This window comes from Dendropsophus ebraccatus, chromosome 8 (genome assembly GCF_027789765.1).
Source record: "Dendropsophus ebraccatus isolate aDenEbr1 chromosome 8, aDenEbr1.pat, whole genome shotgun sequence".
NCBI lineage: Eukaryota > Metazoa > Chordata > Amphibia > Anura > Hylidae > Dendropsophus > Dendropsophus ebraccatus.
This window is the reverse complement of record NC_091461.1, coordinates 79,967,280-79,991,952: the sequence shown is the minus strand read 5'-3', so window position 1 is coordinate 79,991,952 and position 24,673 is coordinate 79,967,280. Positions and strand designations below refer to the sequence as shown.

General features: G+C 46.5%; 1 protein-coding gene across 2 annotated transcripts in view; it reads right to left on the bottom strand.

Moving 5' to 3' along the window:
* Positions 1–5,754: 5,754 nt before the first annotated feature.
* The window catches only part of LOC138799482 (oocyte zinc finger protein XlCOF7.2-like), a 64,544-nt gene continuing 45,625 nt past the window's right edge, over positions 5,755–24,673 (bottom strand). Inside the window, exons 1-6 of one of the 2 annotated variants that reach the window (XM_069980728.1) lie at positions 22,714–23,144; positions 15,430–15,595; positions 15,142–15,333; positions 14,239–14,362; positions 13,979–14,134; positions 5,755–8,052 (exon numbers count right to left, since the gene is read on the bottom strand). In XM_069980728.1, the coding sequence (XP_069836829.1) occupies positions 7,064–8,052; positions 13,979–14,134; positions 14,239–14,362; positions 15,142–15,333; positions 15,430–15,546 (1,578 nt within the window). In that variant the 5' untranslated portion in view covers positions 15,547–15,595; positions 22,714–23,144 and the 3' untranslated portion in view covers positions 5,755–7,063. Of the gene's footprint in view, positions 8,053–13,978; positions 14,135–14,238; positions 14,363–15,141; positions 15,334–15,429; positions 15,596–22,713; positions 23,145–24,673 lie in introns of those variants that run through there. The other variant, XM_069980729.1, reaches the window with a different exon arrangement.

Genomic DNA, 24,673 nt, shown 5'->3' with positions numbered 1-24,673 from the left:
ATGGCAAATATTTGCTGTTATCTTAAAACAATGGCTGTTGTATTGAAATAATGGCAGTTATTTACTGTTATATGGCGGCCATCCACTCAATTTCAACATTGTGTGAACAGATCCTTTCTGTGTTTTTAATCCACTCCTGGTTTTGGTTGCAATACTGACTGAAATATACTGACTGAAATATACGTAGTGTGAACGCAGCCTCAAAGTGTATTTGAGGGGGCTGTATTTTATGAAGTCCCACAAAGCACCCCATTTCAGAAACTGCACCCCCCAAACTGTTCAAAATCAATTCAAGAAAGTTTTTAAACCCTTTAGGTGAGTCATAGAAATAAAAGCTAAGTGTGTGAGAAAATTGAAATTTTCAAGTTTCTTTGCAGAAATCATATTGTGATCCAATATCTCTCATTATAGAAAACCTATTTCCAGAGAAATGCACCACAATTTTTATTGCCCCGTTTCTGCAGTTTTTAGAAATATACGATATGTGGCCCTATTGCGCTATTTGACACAACCACAAGCCTCAGAAGTAAAGAAGCGCATAGGGAATTTTGAAGCCTCCTTACAATTGGCCAATTTTCAAAGTACCACTTCTGGTTGGCAGAGGCTCTGGGGTGCCAAAACCTAACAAACACCCCTAAAGGGACACCATTTAGAAAACTACACCCCTCGAGGAATGTAACAAGGGGTATAGTGGGCATATGGACCCCACTGGTGAAAGGCACAATGTGCTGTGAAAATGAAAAAATTAATTTTTTACACTAAAACTTGGTCTAGCCTTATAATTTTCAGGTTGACAAGGGGTTAAAAGGGAAAATAAAACCATAACACTTGTACAGAAATTTCCCAGAGTACAAAAATACCCCACATGCGGACATGTACCATGTAGGCGCAGGACACGCCTTAAAAAGGAAGGAGCACCACTTGGCTTTTGGAAGCTGGATTGGGCCAGAATGGAGGATGAAGGCCGTGTCTGGTTCACAGAGCCCCCGTGCTGCCAAAACATTGGAAACCCCCCACAAGTGACCCCATTATGGAAACTACACCCCTTAAAGAATGTAACAAGAGGTATAATGGGCATATGGACCCCACTGGTGACAGACACAAATATGGAACAATGTGCCGTGAAAATGGAAAATTTTATTTTTTACACTAAAACGTTGGTGTAACTTTGAATTTTTCATGTTCACAAGGGGTTAAGAGTAAAAATAAACCACTAATCATGTAGAGCAATTTCCCCTGATTACAGGAGTACCCCACATGTGGACACAAAGTGCTGCCAAAACATTGTAAACCCCCCACAAGTGACCCCATTATGGAAACTACACCCTTCAAGGAATGTAACAAGGGTTAAAGTGAGCATATGGACCCCCCTGGTGACAGGCACAAAGTGCTTTGAAAGTGCTTTTCTACTTTAAAACCTTGGTGTATTTTTGAATTTTTCATGTCCACAAGGGGTTAAAAGAAAAAAATAACCACTACTCATGTAGAGCAATTTCCCCCGAGTGCAGGAGTACCCCACATGTGGACACAAAGTTCAAAGCCAGCGCATGGAAAGCCAATTTGGATTTTGGCAGCTGGATTTGGCCAAAATGGAGGACGAAGGGTTCACAGAGCACTCGTGCTGCCAAATCATTGGAAACCCCCCACAAGTGACCCCAACAAACTCAGGAATCTGTGGCTCGTACAGGGTGGGGTCACTTGAGGGGGCTTGTGGGACTTCCTGGGGCTGCGCTAAATGACGATGAGGAAGAAGAGGAAGGAAGAAGGAACGAGGGATATTCCTCTTCTCTCACTGGTTGTCTCAGTATCGGAGGCTATCCAGGCGTATGCCTCCTCAGCCGAGAACAACCTGTGGGCCAGTTTTTTTCTTTAGGGTGCCTTCAAACACACCGGATCCGCAGCGGATTTCACGCTGTGGATTTACAGCGAAATACACTGCGGATCCAGTGTTGGTGCATCCCTATGAGAATGCATACTCGCAGCGGGAATGACATCCCGCTGCGTATAAGTTAACCCCTTGGTGGCCAGAAGCATACAGATTTTCATTCCCGCTGCGAGTATTTATTCTCATAGGGATGCACTGGACCTGGATCTGCATCCGGATTTCATTCACTGCGTGAAATCCACTGCGGATTGTGTGTGTGAAGGAATTCTTAGAGGGGGTGTGTAAGTGTTATGCTTTTACACGTGTAAGTTTGTGTGTTTTATTTACTGTTTTTACATTTTGTGTGTTTTGGCCTTTTTTTTTTTTTTACTTGGGGGGGCACACATGATGGGGGCAGAAAAAAAAAATTCTTTAAAAAAAAAATTTACACTAAAGTAAAAAACAAACAACAACACAGCAGAGGGCAGAGGCAGGTGACACCAATCCAGGGGAGAGGATGGCAGGGGAGAGGAGAGGGTAAGAGGAAAGGGTGGCAGCAGGGAGAGGGTGGGTGGCAGGATGGCTGGCAGCAAGATGAGTGACTGGCAGCAGGGTGGTGGGAGGGTGGGTGGATGGCAGCAGTGTGGTGGGAGGGTCGGTGGGTGGATGGCAGCAGTGTGGTGGGAGGGTGGATGGATGGCAGCAGGGTGGTGGGAGGGAGGGTGGATGGCAGCAGGGTGGTGAGTGGTTGGGTGGCAGCAGGGAGGGTGTAAGCAGGGAGGGTGGGTGGCAGGAGGGCTGGCAGCAAGGTGGGTGAGTGGCAGCAGGGTGGTGGGAGGGTGGGTGGATGGCAGCAGGGTGGTTGGGTGGCAGGAGGATAGGTGGATGGCAGCAGGATGGTGGCTGGCAGCAGGGTGGCAACAGGGAGACAGCTAGGAGCTGATCTCCCTGTGCTCTCTCCTTCTCCCCCGTGTGTCACCTGCTCCCGTTCCGCCGCTGACACGCTGGCAGCAGGGTGGTGGGAGGGTGGGTGTTCGGCTGCCAGCAGGAGCACCAGGAAAGGTGTCAGCGGTGGCAGAACGGGAGTAGGTGACACACGGGGGAGGAGGAAGTACCGGGGAGGGGGAGGAGGAAAGAGCACAGGGAGATCAGCTGCTAGCTGTCTCCCTGTAGCTGAGGACACATGGGGGGAGGAGGCACCCGGCACACTCCAGGACCACACTGGGCACACAACCTCCATTATCACCTTCTCTGCTGCTGATTGTCAGCTAGCAGAGGTGATGATGGCAGTAGTGGTATAGTTCGCCCGTGATTGGCCGGCTGGTGGTTACCGGCCAATCACGGGCGTTTGGGGGCCGGCACCCACGGGCAGGTGATGCCCAGGCATAGCTGTCATTGGTGCTGTCTCGGACAGCACCAATCACAGCTGTGTGTCGGGATCCGGTCCCTGAAACACAGCAAATCGGTGTGATTGACCGATGAGAAGTCATCGGCCAATCACAGCGATCGTCGTCACGGGGGGCAGGGAAACTGCCCCCTACATGACAAAGGAAGATGGCTGCTGTAATAATCAGCAGCCATCTTCCCCAGAGCCGGTTTAAAGGGCCCGCATACCGGTATGTCATGGGTCCTTAAGTGACAGTGATCCATGACGTACCGGTACGTCATGGGTCCCCAAGAGGTTAATCCCCCCGTGCCCGTGACAGGCAGCGGCAGGGAAGCAGTCATCTGGGCGGCTCCCCGCCCGTATCTATTCTTGCCAGCCACACATCATCCTGTGTAAACAGGATAGCCAATAACGATAAGGGTATGTGCACACTATGGAATCCGCGTGGATCACCTGTTTATTCTTTGGACGAATGGCGGAATCCACCAGACCATAGAATGGAGTCTATAGTACGGACGGAAATGCGCGCGTCCGTGAGCGGGGGCGAGCTGCAGAATCCACTGGACAGATTCCGTAGTGTGCACATACCCTTAAAGAAAACTGAAAGTACTGATATGTATATATTTTTGTTGTCAATTTAAAGACCACAAGCAGTGTACACTTACATCGTGTATCTGTATACTTGCTGCATGTGATCAGCCCATCCTCTGGCTGTCAATCATTCTAGAGGAGTATACACTGCTGCTTGTGATTTTTTTAATTGACAGCATAGATATATACATTTCTGTGCTGTCAGTTTCCAGTGCTGCATGAATGATACAGGGATAGTCGTGCTCGTTTTATTGATATAAAGTGTCCATATAAAGGCACTGCAAACGAACGACGATCTCGCTGATCTGCGCTCGTTTGCGTCCCACATGGCCGACCAATCTGGTAATCTAAAAGGACCCTTAAAGGTTGGACATTTTGCATGCCAACTGTACAGCAATAATGGCAAATATTATATTTCTAGTTGTCCAGTTGGTTTCATCCACACAACCAATACTTGTGAACAAAATGGTTTTAGGTGCTTTAAATGTGCAGCCAAAAACTACACTGCAAAACCACAGCAATCTGCAGTAAAACCAATAACCAGAGTACAGTGTCCCGGAACAGAGTTCCTTTTTTCATTGTTTCCTTCAAAGCGTATCTTTATTTCTGAGTCAGTCAGTATTTTATTGCCTCTGTTCTGGAAAGCTATGGTCCACTGCAAACTGTGTGTATTGTGTCACCCCTCTCAGTATTCAGGTCTTTTGTTTCACCTATTTCTCATGCATAATCAGTTATCAGTGCCTAATGGTATTATGTCGCCCCCCAGTGTTCAAGTATGGTACTTCTTATGTATATTTGGTCCCATATGTCCTAATGGTGTGATGATGCAATGGCTTGGTGTCATGTGACACGTGTCACGTGCTTCCATGGTAACCCCAATGGCCATCAAGCTTTGGCTGGGAATACCATGTGACTTCCTGTCCGACCTCAGTTCTGTCTTCCTCCTTCAGGGGGACAGGGTGTGTTGCTGCTGCTCCTGTGTCACAAGGCCGCAACCTTGCGGTACCTGCTGCTGCACTTACCAGAAGTGTTCCTGGCTGTGTTCTATTCTGAAGTTCTCAAGATTATCATCCTAACCACAAGATCTGGGTGCTGTCTTCAGTTATTACTCCTATCATCTCTCATCATCAGAAACAGCAAGTATTCATTTCAGCTCCATTCCGCCCAGCATCTTATCCTCAGTATTACTACTACTCCCATCATTCAGTACGCTACCATCACAGCCTATTGCAGCATCACCCATTACTCTGCCTTATCCAAGTCTGCCTTATACCCGGTAGCGTCCGGAGAGACTGTTGCTACGAGTTACCACCGTTATAATACATACACAACTACCGTTGTTTCTGAACCTTGGCATTGGTGTAATTATTGGTGCCCTGACTAAGGACAACGAAGAATTGCTCGGCCTCCGCTTGGTCAGGTTCCCGGTCTACAGCTGCTATCCCTCGTGCCCATACCGTGACATACCATCAGGCAAGTGGCTAACCAGGTCCCTACCCAGTACTACCACCTACTACTACTCTCAGCGGAGTGGCTCAGCGCAAACGCACATGACTTCTACATTTTAAGGGGTATTCTGAGGAGGGATTTTTCTTTCTAATAGGATTAGCAGGTGCTATTAAGAGAAAACACTTTACTTACATTGCTGTCTCTTGCCATGCCATTCATTGGCTGAGGTGGGATACCACTGCGTCCACTGATTGGCTGAATAGGCAATTCCACGTCCCAACCCAAAAAAGGAACTGGAACGCTGTGATACCAGTGGTGGTTAGGAGTAAAGAAGGTTTTTTTTTTCCTTTATGGCACCTGAGTACAAAGGTGTGGTGTCACTAATCACTGAGAGTTTGTCAAGGCATCCAGAAGGCAAGAAAAATAACAAGAAAACTCCAGGAGTTCTGGAGCAATATGCTCTAAACAAATAAGGCAAACATTTATTTGACCACAATACCAGAAGACATGTTGCGAAACCCAAAGAAAACATCCTGACAGACAAATTTAATACCAACTGTATGTATAGCATGGCAGCAAAATGTTATGGTTAGTATTCTCTCCATTTCAGAGCTGGGCTGTTTGCTGGCAGCACTCACACCTAGGCTTTATGTCCCCTCTGTAGCCAATCACAGGACAGACGGGACCTACTCCTCTGCTATGCCACGATATAGTTATTAGAGAAAGTGCAGTGGACTCACAGGCTGGCACTGTGGGGGATGATTGGTGGGTTATTGATGCACTGGCTTCTGCTATGTGAGCAGAAAGGAAAAAAAGAAATAAGATCTCAGCAAAGAAGGAATTAAACTGCAAAAAAAGCCCTGGTCTAAGCAGTAAACTGCGGATGATCAAACAGGGTGGGGCTAAGGGGATTTTCGAATTAGGAGGCATTCACGCGTCCAGAGAATTCTGTCCGTGCACGGACAATGTTCTGCAGCCTGGACCTCGGAGCTCCCAGCATCATGATTAATTATGATGTTGGGAGCTCCTAAACAGTTTCAAAGTTCACGCCAGTGTACTGACAGCACTGTGCATCCACAACTACAGACAGGATTACAGTTGTGTATCTTTAATGGATTACATTAGCACTGACCCATTGATAATGGTCCAATAATGGATTCGTAGCAAATACAGATGTTTAAAAGAGTTCATAGAAAACAATGTGCACTATGTTGTGTCTACCAGAGGAAACAATATCAAGTATTCAAGCCAATGGCTCTGTTCCAAATCATTCTCTAAGGGCCCTATTCCACCGGACGATTATCGTTCGCATAATCGTTAACGATCTCAAACGACCGCTATTGCGAAAGACCTGAAAACGTTCACTCATTTCCATGGAACGATAATCGTTACTTATGATCATATTTGCAATATTTTTTTCTTCGCTATTGCATTCGTATCTATTGCGAACGGCCGAACAATGTCTTTTTCAATGCAAACGTTTTGCGAACGAGCAACGATAAAAATAGGTCCAGGTCTTATAAAGCGATCAACTATTTCTCGTTGGGTCGTTAATCGTTAACTGCATTTCAACCGAACGATTATCGTTTAGATTCGAACGATTTAACGATAATCTGAATAATAATCGTCCGGTGGAATAGGGCCCTAACACATTATCATATAATTGCAAAGCCAATTTGTCATTTTTTTCTGTTCAATTTTGTTCTGTTCAAAAAGAAAACTTTACATAGGGGAAGGGGTCCTTAGTTTTCCATACGGATGTACCTTTATAATTAGAGAAAATACTCAGGATCTTTCAGAATCTCATTTCTCATGTGATTTTTCCGATGCTTCAACAGTTCTGAGCTACTAATAAAGCGCCTTAAGCATTCAGAACACGAATACGGCTTTTCACCGGTGTGGATTCTCTGGTGAACAACAAGATAGGAATTACTAAAGAAACATTTCCCACATTCCAAGCAAGGATATGGTTTTTCCCCTGTATGGACTCTTTGATGGACAACAAGGTTAGAGTTCCTGGCGAAACTTTTCCCACATTCTAAACATGAAAATGGTTTTTCTCCTGTGTGCACTTTCTTATGATTTGCAAGATTTGACATTCTGCTAAAACATTTACCACATTCGAGGCATGAATATGGTTTCTCTCCCGTGTGTCTTCTCTGATGTGCTATAAGGTAGGACTTTAACTTAAAACATTTTCCACACTCCACACAGGAGTATGGCTTTTCATTTATCTTACATTGCTCTTCAATTTTGAAATCTGTGGCTGCAGAAGACACATATTGTGTAGGACTGGTGGTTAGATCAACGTCATTGCTCATAAATGGCTTTTCTTCATAGGAGACAAATAATTCTATATGAGCAGGTGAGTACTGCTGTAAATGATCTGTGGGGGTATAAATGTCTGTACAATTTCCTTCATCCCATGGTTCGTCCTTAATACATGGTGATGGTTCTCGAATTTGATCTCTTGAGTCTGTTAAATTCTCTTCATTTGATGAAAATGGTTCTTCCTTAATATCAGAAGATGGGAAGTGCAGGATATCATCTGTGCGTCTCTGGAGAATGGCATTGGGGACATTTTGTGGCCCATATGAGGATAGTGTTTCGGTAACCTTCTTCGGACAGTTATTTACCTTCAGTTTATGTGATGATGTGGATTTTGCTTCCTGGAAATCTCTTACACTATCATGGTCATTGTGGATGCAATCTGGTGAAGAAATGCCAGGCGATTCATATATCTTTTTAGCATCTGTGGTATCTGTGAAAGCAAATGACATTTGGTTACAAGATGCAGTACTGATGCAAGTATAAATGTATTGCACTCCCCCTTGACAGCCTATGTCCTTAGTAGTGATGTCACGATACCAAAATATTGAGTTCGATACCAATACCAACTTTTTTTTTCAATGCTCGACACCAATTCGATACTTAATAAATTATATATTTAAAAAACCCCCCACAAGAATAGAGATGCCCCCCCGACTGTTAGGTCTGTACGAACCATATTACTTTATAAATAAAGTTTCCATTACAGTGGTACCTCGGTTCTTGAACTTAATTGGTTCCGGAAGGCAGTTTGAGAACCAAGCAGTTTGAAAACCGAGCAGTGTCTTCCAATAGGAAATAATGTGAATAATTGGTTCCAGCAGCCACCAATAATTACCTACAATACTCATTTATTACACTGATAAGTGCTCAGTATAATCACTACAGTACAATACAGAACAGCACTATACTGTACAGGACATTAAACATAAGAAATGTTCATCAGAACCAGCAATTATAGTACAGTAGTCACCAACTCCTCACCCATCCTTTACTGTATAGCGTCCCCCCCATGCAAGCAATGTAATGTATGGGAGATGGTGGTGCACTGCCTGTACTACTACTGCACTGTATATGTACTCCAGCAGTCTTATACAGCACTGTACTGTATGTGAAGCCTCAACACTGCTTAACTCGCCAGGTACAACCCACCATCCACGCTCGCAAAAAGGTTTGAAAACCGAGCAAAGTTCGAATTCCAAACACTACTTCTGGGTAAATTTTCGTTCGAATACCAAGCAGTTCGAGTTCCAAAGCGTTCGAAAACCGAGGTATTACTGTATTTAAAATAAACGTTCTGTAAAAAATTGCCCTATTCTGACTCCTAACACTTTTTTATCTTTTAGCCTGCATGGCTATGGGGCAATCTGTAGTTTTATTTAGTACCACGTTTTTATGTGGTATTGAATTTGGTGGTTTCTCGGCTTGCACCATTTACTGTGCGTGATCAGGAAGGTGATAATCTTATAATATGCACAATAACACTTCAGCTATCAGGGGGATGATGGGGACTGTAGTCATGTAACACACACCAGCTATCAGGGGGATGATGGGGACTGTAGTTATGTAATACACTTCAGCTATCAGGGGGGATGATGGGAACTGTAGTCATGTAACACACCACTTCAGCTATCAGGGGGATGATGTGGACTGTAGTCATGTAATACACTTCAGCTATCGGGGATGATGGGAACTGTAGTCATGTAATACACTTCAGCTATCAGGGGGGATGATGGGAACTGTAGTTATGTAATATACTTTAGCTATTAGGGGGGATGATGGGAACTGTAGTCATGTAACACACCACTTCAGCTATCAGGGGGATGATGGGAACTGTAGTCATGTAACACACACATTCCAGCTATCAGGGGGATGATGGGAGTTGCACTATTCCAGCTGGATTCGGGTGGCAGAGTAATCTGCAGGCTACAGCCCCCTCCCCTTCACAGTTGCAGCCAGGCCGACCTTTTGTTCACCCCCCATAGCTGATGCCGGCCCCGGGAGTGTCCTGCGGCCCCCACCTCACAGCCACCCACCTCCTGTCAGATCTCGTTCTAGCCTCCCCCACCTCCAGCCTTCTCCTGCGTTCTCCTCCCTCTCCTGCCGTCGACCCTGTGCTGCCCTATGGATGAGCTATGCAATGCTATACTGACCCGGGACCCCAAACACACCTCTGCCCTTGTCAGACACTCACCGGCCCAGCTGTGTCTCATGCTCGGTGCCTGTGGAGGGGAGGGGGGAAGCTCATGCCGCTCCTCATCTTACCCTATAGGACCTCAGCACTATCGCAGCTGCCAGCCCCGCAGTGACACACGTGTCCCGGGCTGGCGATATTAGAGACAGGAACGGCGACTTAAAGGGAACCTGTCACCCCCCGTGCCGGGGTGACAGGCTCCCGACCCCCCGTTAGAGCCCCCTATACTCACCTAATCCCGCCGGGTCCCGCTTCTGGATCCGGTCGGGTGATGAAGATCTCAGCCGCTGCAGCCCGGCGCGCGCGCTGAGAGATGAGTCCAACACCCATAGAGAATGACAGGAGAGTCCAGCGCTCCGTCATTCTCTATGAGCGTTGGACTCATCTCTCAGCGCGCGCGCCGGGCTGCAGCGGCTGAGATCTCCGTCACCCGACCACCTCCAGAAGCGGGACCCGGCGGGATTAGGTAAGTATATGGGGCTCTAACGGGGTCGGGAGCCTGTCACCCCGGCACGGGGGGTGACAGGTTCCCTTTAAAATTTGCTGGCGGCAGCTGCATGTTAGGTGGAGGATCTGGGCAGGAGTGAGTGTGCAGGGTCCTGGGTCTGTGTCCGCAGGGGTGGCACAGAGAGAACATGACAGGTGCTCAGCTAGCCGCCTGTCATGTTCTCTGCGCTATACTCTATGCTAAACTACGCTATTTTGTAGTTTAACATAAAGTATCAATACCAGGAAATCCTGGTACCGAACCCTTTTTTTTGCCCCGAAAATCGATAGTAGTATCGATTTTTCGGTGCATCGTGCATCCCTAGTCCTTAGTCACCTGTATTAAACATCATGAAGTAAAGTTGCCTGCCCAAGGATATACCAGTTAATATAAAGCGCGTTTTGCGTTTGCTTTCTCATGGAGGTCTCACTTTCCCTATACTGTCTGCTCCTATTTACATCTAATGGTCTAGGACGCTGGCGTATAGATGCTTGCTCATGTGGGTAATGTAATCCATCCAATGGCGCAGCGTCCTGACATCAGACACAGCGGCAGTAAGTCTGTTGACGTCTGCAGTCATGTTGTCCATGGAGCTAGAAATGCTCCCCACACAAGAGTACGACATCTGCCATACTTAGGGCCCTATTCCCCCGGACGATTATCGTTTGCATAATCATTAATGATTAACAATCTCAAACGACCGCTATTGCGAAATACCTGAAAACGCTCAATCATTTCCATGGAACGATAATCGTTACTTATGATCGTAATTGCGATCGTTTTTCTTCGCTATTTATTCGCTATTGCGTTCGTATCTATTGCGAACGACCGAACGATGTCTTATTCAATGTGAACGATTTTGCGAATCATAACAACAATAAAAATAGGTCTAGGTCTTATAAAGCGATCAACGATTTCTCGTTCGGTCGTTAATCGTTAACTGCATTTCAACCGAACGATTATCATTTAGATTCGAACGATTTAACGATAAACTGAACGATAATCGTCCGGTGGAATAGGGCCCTTACCTCCTGTATATCCAAGGACGTGGCACCTGTCTAACAAAGTGAATTAGCCTACCTAGTGAAAGTTATTACAACTATGCAGTGCAGTTAGAAGATCGCAATTCCTCTGTAAGCTTTTTTTTTTTGTGCAAATCTGTTATAATATAAAATCCAGTACATGAAAGGGGAAGCGTAGGGGAAGAGAGGGGTGTGTACCCAGCAGTATGAAGTAAGGAGACAGTGGAGCAGTGGGGGACCGGAGAGGCACAGTCACACACACAGCTATGGGAGAACAGGTAAAAGCCATATACTGACTGTTTTGCTTTTTCACATTTGTTGGATAACCCCTTTACAGCATACCTATCATTTAAACAAACTTCTGACATGTCAGAAGTTTGTACTGGTCGGGATCCAGGGGGCTGAGAACCCTACCGATCGTTAGAGTGAAGGGGCAGATACCTGTAGTGCATCACTGTCTCACTGCTAAAGTTACAGTGGACGGAATTATAATGAAGCCCTATGGAACCAGTAATCGCTGTACCGGAACTTCCATAAGGCTCCATTATAATTCTGTCCACTGCTACTTTAGCATCGAGATCGAGACGAGGAGTCAGAGCGCATGCGTCTGCCTCGTTCATTGCAATGATCGGCAGGAGTCTCAGCATCCGCACCCTGCCTGAAACAAACTGCTGAAGTGTCACTGTGACATGTCATAAGTTTGTTTAAGTGATAGGTACACTTTAATGGTGCGTTCACACCTACAGGATCTGCAGCTGATTTTCTGCAGCAGATTTCATTTAAATAACTGAACACAGCATCAAATCTGCTGCAGATCCTGTAGGTGTGAACGCACCCTAAAGGGGTATTTTCACTTTACCAAGTTTTCCCCAATCACAGGGTAGGGAATAACTAGCAGATTGCTGGAGCTCCAATCACTAAGACCTCTCTCAATCCTGATAATGTCAGTAAACTGTGCCCCCCAAAAATAGAGTGGGTTGGCTCGCTTACACGGCCACCACTCCATTCATTCTTTATGGGGCTTCTGAGCATTTTACTGCCATTTTGTATTAATGTTCCTTGAACAGAACCCCAAAGAAGCTATTGTTCAATTTACAGCTTCTATCAGCTATTGTCGTGTTGTATATGTAAGGGCTTGCCACATAGTTTTGGACTTTGAGATACAATTTTTTTTTTTTAACGGGTAAAAAACAAAAAAACAACTCTTGGAATGCTATGTATATGTGCAATGACAGGCACTCTTTCTGGGCTGCAGTGCCACCGCATTTGGGGAACTGTCAAGGGTACCAGTAGTCGAATACTCACTAAACAGAAATGAGTACCCCTTTAACAATTAAAGGGGTACTTTGGAGACTCCATTTCTTATTTCTTTATTTTATTTTGCTAATACATTGCCTTAATAAAGATCTATAAGTTTGTAACTATCTTAAAAAAATGTATATATATATATATATATATATATATATATATATATATATATATATATATATATATTTTTTTTTTTTTTTTTTTTTTTTATTTACCATTCAACTTATGTTGAGTGGCAGCAGTAAGGGGTGACATGACTGCTAAGCTGCCACCAACATTTGTGTTAGGAACTGCCGGGCTGTCTAAAACCCTGCAGTTTGTGATCCACTGCTCTGATTAAGCGCTGCCGCACATTGCTATACAAAGGAGGGTCCTGCTTCCTTGATGTACTGTATATTCCTATATACAGTAGTTGGGGGGAGGCTGTCCAACACTATGGGGCCTATTCCACGGAGCGATAATGTTCATTTAGGTTCAAACCTAAAATCATCGGTCGCCACCCGCGCATCGCTACATGGAATAGTGGTGCGCGGCGGGTGACCGACGATTTCAAAACATAATACATTACCTGTCCAGGCGCAGGTCTGCTCATTCTCCCGGTCCCGCGCCGCAGCAGCTTCGGAGCGCCCTGTCTGAGCTGACAGACCGCTCAGCCAATCACTGGCCAGGCCGCTCCGAAGCTGCTGCGGCGCGGGATCGGGAGAAGGAGAAGACCTGTGCCTGGACAGGTAATTTATGAGACAAGGGCTGCAAGGACATCGGTAACGATGTCCCTGCAGCCCTCGGTAACGATTGTCGGGCCGTGGAACAGGCCCAGTAAACGAACGCCGATCTAGCAGATCGGCGCTCGTTTACATAGTTGATCGGGCCCTGCTCGGCCTGTGGAATAGGACCCTATCGCTGTGAGTGGCAGCCTCTCTACACAGCAAGCAGTGATTGCTATCACCACTTGTTCTGCTAATAGTTCGAGCTGAGCAAGCAGTGATAGCTTGCTGTAGAGAGGCTACTGCACACAGCAATAGTGTTGGACAGCTTTCCCCCTGCATACTGTATATAAGAATATACAGAACAAGGAGGAAAAGGGGCAGCAGCAATTGATCAGAGCAGGGGATCAAAAACTAAGGGGTTTACACAGTCATGCAGTTTCCGACACAGACGCTGGTGACAGCAGAGGGGCCTTTGTTGCCCCTTACTGCTGCCACTTAATGGAAGCTGAATGATAGATAAAAAAACTATAAATTTTACAAAGCAATATAACCCTATTAAAGCAATGTATTAGTAAAATAAAAACTATTTTTTTAGTCTCCGGAGAACCCCTTTACATGACTATTTTTATTGAAACGTTTACCTCTTTGTCCAACCAGACTGATTTTAAGTGCTGATCTATCCAGGTGAGAAACACCAGAAAGTAAGTGGCAAGCTTCTGGGGGGACACTGTGATCTTCTGCTGTAAAATACGGAGGACTTGTATACGTCTCTGGTAAATCTTTTTTATTGGGTCCACCTGTACAAAACACAGATTACAACGTTTCAGAGTGATGTTCCATGTGACAGTTCCCCTTTAACCCTCAAAACACCTTTTGACTTTACCATGAATAAATCTCTTACCTGGTGATGTAAGGGGCTGGTGATTCTCCATTATCATGTCCTTATAAAGATCCTTATGTCCTTCTAAATAATCCCACTCCTCCATGGATAAATACACAGTGACATCCTGACATCTTATAGGAACCTGACACACAATGACATAGCTGTCACCCAGACATTGGAACATATTTGCTAATACTGTCTAATACTTAGACCAGGCAGCCTAAGGGTGTGTTCACACTGAGCAAATACGGCGGAATTCCGGAATCCCTCTGCTGCCATCGCTCTCCGCTCAAAATAGTGGCATGTCACTTATTTGAGCGGAGAGCGGCAGCTGCGGAGGAGCGCTCGCTCTCCCATAGACGGGTATGGCACACTGAGACAGGCGAGATTCCGCAGCCTTTACGTGGCGCGATCGCTGTATCATTCAAAAGAATCAATCAGCCGATGGACATGAAAACTTGCTTATATGTTGTTTGATCACTGTCCCTTTTACACGGGCCAATTATTGAGTAAACAAGTGTTCATAGGCCCTAAGGATCTGACAAAATTATTTTGAGCTGCATGATATGTTTTGTTTTACAGCATCACCTTTCGAGTTGCACCAATGATAGCAACATCCCCTTTTAAGCAAGGTGTAAATGTCTAAAACACATGGGGGAAGATTTATCAAAGGGTGTAAACTGCCCATAGCTGCCAATTACAGCTCAGCTTTCAGCTCTGGTCAAATGAAAGAGAAGGTTGCTGTGGGCAGTTTACACTAGTGTATGTCTTAAACCCTTTAATAAATCTGGGCCATGGTGCAGAACACATACGCCAGTTGATACAATCTGCACCTGAATTTTGATGCTATTTATTTAGCAAATCTTCTTTATTGCTCTTTGAGTTACTGTATAATGTCTGAGCATTCCCTTCAGCGCTCACCTCTTTAGTCAGTAGCTCAATAATCTTGTTGGTGAGTTCTAGGATCTTCTTCTCGTTGTTTCTCTCATGTATTGGTGAGTAATGTGGAGGCATCATAATGGGGGACTGGGTCTTGTTTTGTTCTCCTGACACATACAGAGGGCTACTGGAGGTCATGCGCTCACCAGATGTCTTTTTTACTACAGTGTAATCCTGTGTACAGAGAATAGTAAACATCATTTTATAAGTTCCCAGAATCCAACACCAATATAGTCTTATAACCTTAACATAATTTCCAGTATCCTTTACCTCTCCTGTCAACATGTAGATAATCTCCAGGGTAAGGTTTAATATTATGTTTGTGATGTGACTCCTGTCCTTCTCCATCTTCAGCGAGTCAGGCATGTGCCTCTGGTATTCATTCATTCTCTTCCACCCAGGTATATAAGGATGCTACACAGTGTCTTCATGGGACCTAAAGAAAATATAGGTGAGATAACAAGACAAACATTAGGACATCAATAGATTTTTGCTCCCCAGATGCCTAAATCTCACTCTCCCTGAAAAGATGGCAGATGTTGTGACATGGTCTGACCATGGGTGACTGTCATACTCTATAGCAGGGGTCCTCAACTGGCGTACCGTGGTCCGAACCCGGACCGCGGAGGCCAGATGTCCGGACCTCTGGTCAGACCTCCTAACCGCCCGGGACGGACCGGATCCGGGGCAGTTAGGAGGTCCCGCTCCCCACCGCACTGCCTCCCGCCCCATAGGCGTACTGTCCTTAGATGTCAGTACGCCTGTGGGGCTGGGGGCAGTGTCGGCTCGGCCCCCGGCTGATACGCGCTCTCTGGGGACGTCCCGGGGATTCCCCAGCAGAGCGAGTATCAGTAACCTCAGTGTATGCAGTCGGCCTGCTGTACCGGAAGTTCAGGCCGGCAGCGTACACTGAGATCACTGGTACGCGCTCTGCTGGGGAATCCCCGGGACGTCCCCAGAGAGTGTGTATCAGCCGGGGGCCGGACCGACAGGAGAAGAGAAGACAGGCGCAGCGGGGGAACGAGGTGCTCGGTGAGTTGTGGGTTGTTTGTTTTTTTTGTCTGGGGGCCATCTACAAGGGGAGAGCGCACAGGGGGGCTATATACTACTGGGGGGAGCTCACAGGGGGCTATATACACTACAGGGGGAGAGCACAGGGGGCTATATACTACAGGGGGAGAGCACAGAGAGCTATATACTACTGGGGGGCTATATACTACTGGGGAGAGCTCACAGGGGGCTATATACTACAGGGAAGAGCACAGGGGGCTATATACTACAGGGGGAGAGCACAGAGAGCTATATACTACTGGGGGGCTATATACTACTGGGGAGAGCTCACAGGGGGGCTATATACTACTGGGGGGAACTCACAGGGGGCTATATACTACAGGGGGACAGCGCACAGGGGGCTATATACTACTGGGGGGAGCTCACAGGGGGCTATATACTACAGGGAAGAGCACAGGGGGCTATATACTACAGGGGGAGAGCACAGAGAGCTATATACTACTTGGGGGGCTATATACTACTGGGGGGAGCTCACAGGGGGGCTATATACTACTGGGGGGGAACTCACAGGGGGCTATATACTACAGAGGAAGAGCGCACAGCGGGGCTATATACTACTGGGGGAGCAACAGGGGGCTATACACTACTGGGGGAGAGCTCACAGGGGGGCTATACACTACTGGGGGAGCAAAAGGGGGGGGGGGGTTTATATATTACCAGGGCAGTCACCCCCTTTGTACCTAATATCAAAGGGCTGGTGAGAGAGAAAAAAATGCCAGTTTTCCCGCTAATAAGCAGCTAATAAGCAGTATGTAAATAGTTGAACGTTTGTGAAAATTAACAAAACACGTTTCCTACTGATGTTCAGCTCAGACCTTCACCTGACAATAGACCCCGGTAAGTGGACCTTCACTAAAAGTTGTTGAGTACCCCTGCTCTATAGGATTTACAGAACGTTATCCTGGTTAAAAGTATCACAGTATTGTGCTCCTTATATTCTAGGACTGCTCTGTGGAAAGATTCCTCAATCCATCAGACATAGAAGATAATCCACAGCACAAATGTTACTAAAGCCCCTATTCCACGGGCCGACTTGAGGAGCAAACGAGCGCTCTCAGCGCTTGTTTGCTCCTCATACCCCGCTCACTGCCTCCGCTATTCCACGCGGCAGCAGCGAGCAGGTCAGTCCAGGGAGGGCCGGGAGTAGCTGCGGGGGGGGGGGGGGCTGCCGGGTGATCGCTAGATCGTCCGGGCAGCCCATAGCATACAGCAGCGTCTGCTGCCGCCGCTTCTTTTCCACGGAGCAGCGGCAGCAGTTCATTGTTATATCAGTCGTTTGTTTTTCAACATGTTGAAAAACAAACGACTGCACCGATCAGCCAACTTGAACGGTGTTGGCTGATTGTTGCCTTCTATTCCACGTGACATCAAAATGTCATAAAAATTTAAAAAATTTAAATTTTATGAACTTTGAAATTCTTTGCTTCTGAAAAAAGAAAGTACTATCTCATAAATTAGTTACTAAATCACATTAACAATATGTTTTCTTTATTCTGGCATAATTTGGTAAACATATTTTCCTTTTTAGGGTGTTACGGGAAATTTATCAGCAAATTATAAAAAAAATTTTAGGGACCAGTTCAATTTTTAAATGGATTTAGGAGGCTTGTATACTGGAAACTCCCATAAGTGGCCTCATTTTTGAAACTACACACCTTAACGAATTAATCTAGGGGTATACTGAGCATTTTGACCCTACAGGGGCTGGAGGAAAGTATTCACCATTAGGCCGCCAAAAAAATGAAAACAGAAATTCTCCAAGAATATATTCGTTAAGATTAAAATTTCTCATTTTCACAAGGAACATGAAGAAAAAGCACCCAAACTCTGTAACGCAGGTTCTCCTGAGTAGAACGGTACCCTATATGTGGGCATAAACCACTGTATGGGCACACAGCAGGGCTTAGAAGGGAAGGAGCGCCAATTAGCATTTTCAGTGTAGATTTTGCTGAAGAAGTTTCTGAGCACCTGGTGTGTTTGCAGAGCCCCTGTAGTGCAAGCAAAGTGACACCCCCCCCCCCATTAGTCACCCCATTTTGGAAAGTAAACCCCTCAAAGAATTCATCTTAGGGTGTGGTGAGCATTTTGACCCCACAGGTATGAGATGAAAGTATTCAAAATTAGACAGTAAGAATAAAAAACTAGAATTTTTCCAAAAATATGCTCGTTTAATTTAAAATTTCACAATTTCAGGAGGAACAGGAAAGAAAGGGCACCCCAAAATCTGTAACGCAGGTTCTCCTGAGTAGAATGGAACCACATATGAGGGCATAAAGAAGTGTAATTTTGCTGGAGCAAAACTGGAGCTAGTAAGTTATTAGAATAGTGCAGTTACTAAAAAAAAAAATAAAAAAAAAATGAGATTATAGGTAATCTGGAGGTGGTTACGGGCAACCTTGGGTGCTAACAGACAATCTAGGGTGGTTACAGGCAACCTAGGGTGGTTACGGGCAACCTGGGGGGGGGGGCTACGGACAGTCTGTAATGGCTATGTGTAAACTGAAGTGCTTACGGGTAAACTGGGGTGGTTACGGGCAAGGTGCAGTGCTTACGGACAATTGGTGTGGTTACAGGCAATCTGGAAGGAGTTACTGGCAATTTGGGGTGGTTACGGGCAATGTGCGGCGCTTACGGCCAATGTGCGGCGTTTACGAGCAACGTGCGGTGGTTACATGTAATCTGCGGGGGTTACGGGCAATCTGGGAGGGTTACGTGTAATCTGAGGTTGTTACCTACAAACTGAAGTGTTTATGAGTAATCTGGGGTGGGAACGTGTAATCTGGGGTGATTACAGGCAATCTGGTGTGGTTACGGGCAATCTGGAAGGGGTTACTGGCAATCTCGGGAGTTTACGTCAATGTAGGGGGGTTACGGGCAATCTGGGAGGGTTAAGGGCAATCTTGGGGTAAACCGCAATTATTACTATAATGAAATTGTGTGTTTTATTTTTTGTATATTTTTCACTTTCACACTTTTCACTTTTTTTTTTTTACTATATTGCTATGATCACTGTAATATTTCTATCACAGTGGTCATATTTCAGTGACAGGGACCAAATTGGTCCCTGTTACTTAAAATTTTCTGAGTTGACTGCTTCTGAAGCACATGCGCACTTCAGAAGCAGTCTGGACGCCGAGGAGGAAGGATCTTCCTGGATCAGGTGAGTATAGAGGGTAGGGGGGGGTGACTGGGTAACTGGGGGGTGAGAGTCGACTTGACTTTTTACCCCCTGTCACCAATGATTTATGGTGACAGGGGATAAAAAGTTCGGGCAGGACATAGAACAAGCGATCAGCGGTATATAGAATATACCGCTGATGGCTTGTATTGGGACCACACAGGGTGGTCCCCAGTCACTGTCCTATGCTCTCCGCTACCTCCGGTGGCGGAGAGAATGGGGCATTGATTGTTCTTTTAAATCCATCACTGTGAACAGACTTAGTCTGCTCACAGTGATGGCGGCGGCCTTCTTGATCTGATGTCCGCCCGGGGAGGGGAGGGTTAGTGATCGGCCACTAGGGGGTTAATCTGGGGTGGTGGGGTACATATTTTCATCTCCTCTCACCATGGATTCACGGTGAGGGGAGATGAAAGACTGCAGTGGCGCCAGTAGCCTTTATAACGTTAATAACGGCGATCCCCGTTGCGGGAGCCGGCCGGGACGGACCCCACACACTGCCCCAACCCCTCAGCTACCTGCGGTAGCTGGGGTGACGGGGTGGGGGCCTTACCAACGCCGCAGCTCTATTCTCTGTTCACATCGCCGTAAAAAGCTGATGGCAGCAGAATAGAGCCCATTAGTGACGCCGTAAAAAGCCGTATGAGCGGTCACTAAGGGGTTAAGACTGAGGAGCTTCTCATCCTTGATGGTAAGGCTTAAAGGAGTATTCTGTACTACAGTTGATTTAAAAAAATATTTCTCTGAAGTCAGAAAGTTATACAGATTTGTAGTTTACTTCTATTTAAAAATCTCAATACTTCCAGTATTTATCAGCTGCTGTATATCCTGCAGGAAGTGGTGTATTCTTTCCATTCTGACACAGTGGTCTCTGCTGCCACCTTTGTCCATGTCATGAACTGTCCAGAGCAGTAGCAAATCCCCATAGAAAACCTTTCATGCTCTGAACAGTCCCTGACACTAACAGAGAGCACTGGAAAGAAAACACCATTTCCTGCAGGGCATACAGCAGCTGATAAGTAGTGGATGGCTTGAGATTTTAAAGAAGTAAATTAGAAATCTGTATAACTTTTTGACACAGTTCATTTTAAAGATTTTTTTTAGAGTATTTCATTTTGACTTGCAAATGAAATATAAGCATTTACTGATGAAGTGCCAAGAATTATTCTCTATTGTAAGACACTATGGCCGTCACATGCTACATCCCTTCTATTTATCACTGCAGCAGAGCTCACTATCCACTCTGCTGCCTCTTCTACATAGCCACAGACTCTGCAGCGGCCGGTCAGTATATGTTTTGCAGATCCTACATTAGGGTGCATTCACACGTACAGGATCCACAGCAGATTTGATGCTGTGTTCAGTTATTTAGATCAAATCTCCTTTGGATCTGCAACAGAAAATCCGCTGCGATACAGTGTGTGTGAAGCTACCCTTATAATAACAAGACAGACAAAACACCAAAGTTGCCCCCATCTGTATTATTGTAATGGGACATAGATAAGACAGACGTGACACCAGAGTCTGCTCCTTCTGTATTATATATCACACAGGACACCAGAGTCTACTCCTCCTGTATTATACATCACATAGGACACCAGAGCCTGCTCCTCCTGTATTATACATCACGCAGGACACCAGAGTCTGCCCCTCCTGTATTAGACAGCACACAGTCAGGACACCAGAGTCTGCTCCTCCTGTATTATACATCACACAGGACATCAGAGTCTGCTCCTCCTGTATTATACATCACACAGCCAGGACACCAGAGTCTGCTCCTCCTGTATTATACATCACACAGGACACCAGAGTCTGCTCCTCCTGTATTATACATTACACAGTCAGGACACCAGAGCCTGCTCCTCCTGTATTATACATCACACAGGACACCAGAGTCTGCCCCTCCTGTATTAGACATCACACAGTCAGGACACCAGAGTCTGCTCCTCCTGTATTATACATCACACAGGACATCAGAGTCTGCTCCTCCTGTATTATACATCACATAGGACTCCAGAGTCTGCTCCTCCTGTATTATACATCACATAGGACACCAGAGTCTGCTCCTCCTGTATTATACATCACACAGTCAGGACACCAGAGTCTGCTCCTCCTGTATTATACATCACACAGGACACCAGAGTCTGCTCCTCCTGTATTATACATCACACAGGACACCAGAGTCTGCCCCTCCTGTATTAGACATCACACAGTCAGGACACCAGAGTCTGCTCCTCCTGTATTATACATCACACAGCCAGGACACCAGAGTCTGCTCCCTTTGTATTATACATCACACAGGACACCAGAGTCTGCTCCTCCTGTATTATACATCACACAGCCAGGACACCAGAGTCTGCTCCTCCTATATTATACATCACACAGCCAGGACACCAGAGCCTGCTCCTCCTGTATTATACATCACACAGCCAGGACACCAGAGTCTGCTCCGCCTGTATTATACATCACACAGGACACCAGAGTCTGCTCCTCCTGTATTATACATCACACAGCCAGGACACCAGAGTCTGCTCCTCCTGTATTATACATCACACAGCCAGGACACCAGAGTCTGCTCCTCCTGTATTATACATCACACAGCCAGGACACCAGAGTCTGCTCCTCCTGTATTATACATCACACAGGACACCAGAGTCTGCTCCTCCTGTATTATACATCACACAGGACACCAGAGTCTGCCCCTCCTGTATTATACATCACAGTCAGGACACCAGAGTCTGCTCCTCCTGTATTATACATCACACAGGACACCAGAGTCTGCTCCTCCTGTATTATACATCACACAGGACACCAGAGTCTGCTCCTCCTGTATTATACATCACACAGGACACCAGAGTCTGCTCCTCCTGTATTATACATCACACAGGACACCAGAGTCTGCTCCTCCTGTATTATACATCACACAGTCAGGACAACAGTCTGCTCCTCCTGTATTATAAGACAGACTTGATGTAAGTTGTGCAGTCCTGTCATATAACAGCCATTACACCACAGTCCTCTCCACCTGTAGTACAGTAGACACAGGGCCCCATCAGCTCATACAGAGGGGATAACAGAGTCGGTTGCTGCTGCACATTAACCACATCCCCGGGCACAGACATGGCAGCAAATCCTTCTCCACCAGTATTACAATCAGCAGACAGTATAACAGAGAGTGCTGCTCCTTTATTATAACAGGTAAGAGCACAGCCTGCGCCTCCTGTATGATACACATCAGCAAGGACACCGCAGTCTGCTCCTGCAGCACCAGCCGTGTAATCAGAGAACAGCATAGATTACATTACCCGCTGCCAGTCTCATGGGTGGCTCCTCCCCGATCCTTCCCAGTCACCCCTCACCCGGATGTTGTTTTCCCTCTTCCCATCCTTCACTTCGTTTGTCCTTCTGATTTTTTTTTTATAGATATTATCATTTTCTCTATAAACAATGTCGCCCCCTGCTGGTGAGCGGCCGGGATATCTTGAGCTGAGCCACAAGCCCGCAGTGACGGGGGAGGGGCTCGTCTCCTAGGAGGTTGTAGGGGCGGGTGGGGCGAGGAGTGAACTGAGGACGACAGGGGGAAATGTGGGGCAGTCTGTGAGAAATAGGGGTGCGTGCTGCGTGTAAGAGACTGGCTGTCAGTGAGGGGACGTGCTGTGTGAGAGACTATCTGTCAGTGAGGGGACGTGCTGTGTAAGAGACTGTCAGTGAGGGGACGTGCTGTGTGAGAGAGAAGCTGTCAGTGAGGGGGCGTGCTGTGTGTGAGAGAAGCTGTCAGTGAGAGGGCGGGGTGGTAGTCTGTCAGTGAGAGGAGACCCCATGGGGCAGGTTGGGCCACATGAGAGCAGTATGTGAGCTTGTTAGGGGGAGGTCCTACCCTGAATGGAGTGTGTGTTCTAGCTTGTTCAGTTTACTCCAGACTAAACAGGCTACAATACAGACTCCAGGGGCAGGACCTCCCTCTAACAGCTCCATTCCAGGCTCAACCACTGAAGAGGCTACAAAACAGAGAGCAGGATAGAATGGAGTTGTTAGGATCCACTGTATTACTGACTACAGAAATGGAGGAACTCCTGCCCACACCACCATTCTGCTGTATTAGGGTGGGTTCATACTGAGGAATTCTAGCGGATAATGTCCTTGGAAATTACGGAATTGTCACTTCTTTCGGCAGATACCGGAATACGCCGCCCATAGAATGGTGTCTATGGAGCCGGCGGAAAGGTGCGTGGCCGTGCGTGCGGAGATACTGCGGAATTCCGGACATTATCTGCAAGAATTCCTCAGTATGAACCCACCCTAACTCTTTTGCTGGAAAACTGATACAGCCATTGGCTGTACTTGGAAAAAAATGTCAACTGATGAGAGCAACTTGTGGCAACTGATGGAAACTGATGGTTTTTAATGAAAAGAAGGATAGAAAAACTGATGGCAACTGATGCATTTTTGGCATCAGTTGTGACATCAGTTGTGGTCAGTTTTTAGACAAAAAACACAACTGATGCAAACTTATATATGTAAACCCAGCCTTAGGGTATATTCACACGGGCGGGCTCGCAGCGAGATTCTCGCTGCGAGCCCGGCAGGTCCTGTCAGTTCCCATAAACTACATACTTGCTGCGGTTTAAACGACCGCAGCGAGTATGTAATTATACCGCGCTTAACCCCTTCTACTCCCGCCGGCTGTAAGCAGCATACATTACCTGTCCTTGCTGCACGGGTCCGGCGTCCTGCTCTCCCGTCCGGCCAATTAGTGTGTTGCCCAGCCGCAGCCACTGATTGGCCGGGCGGGAGAGCAGGACGCCGGACCCGTGCAGCAAGGACAGGTAATGTATGCTGCTTACAGCGGGGGAGCCGGCGGGAGTAGAAGGGGTTAAGCGCGGTATAATTACATACTCGCTGCGGTCGTTTAGACCGCAGCAAGTATGTAGTTTATGGGAACTGACAGGACCTGCCCTTAGAGAATATACCCTTAGAGAGATCAATCAGTGCAGTTGTAATAAAAGTCCCCCAGGGGGACTTCAAATTACTGTTGGTGTAAAAATTTTTTTTAATTTTAATAAAAAAAAATTTTATTATACAAATCCCCTTCCTTAACCCCTAGACGACCTAGGACATACCGGTACGTCCTGAGCTATGAAGCGCGCTCTGGAGCGGAGTGCGCTTCATAGCAGGTGGGGGCCGGCTGCAATCAGCACCTCACCGTTAATGACACGCTGCAGCGTGCCATTAACTCCTTAAACGCCGCGATCGCAGTGCAGCTGC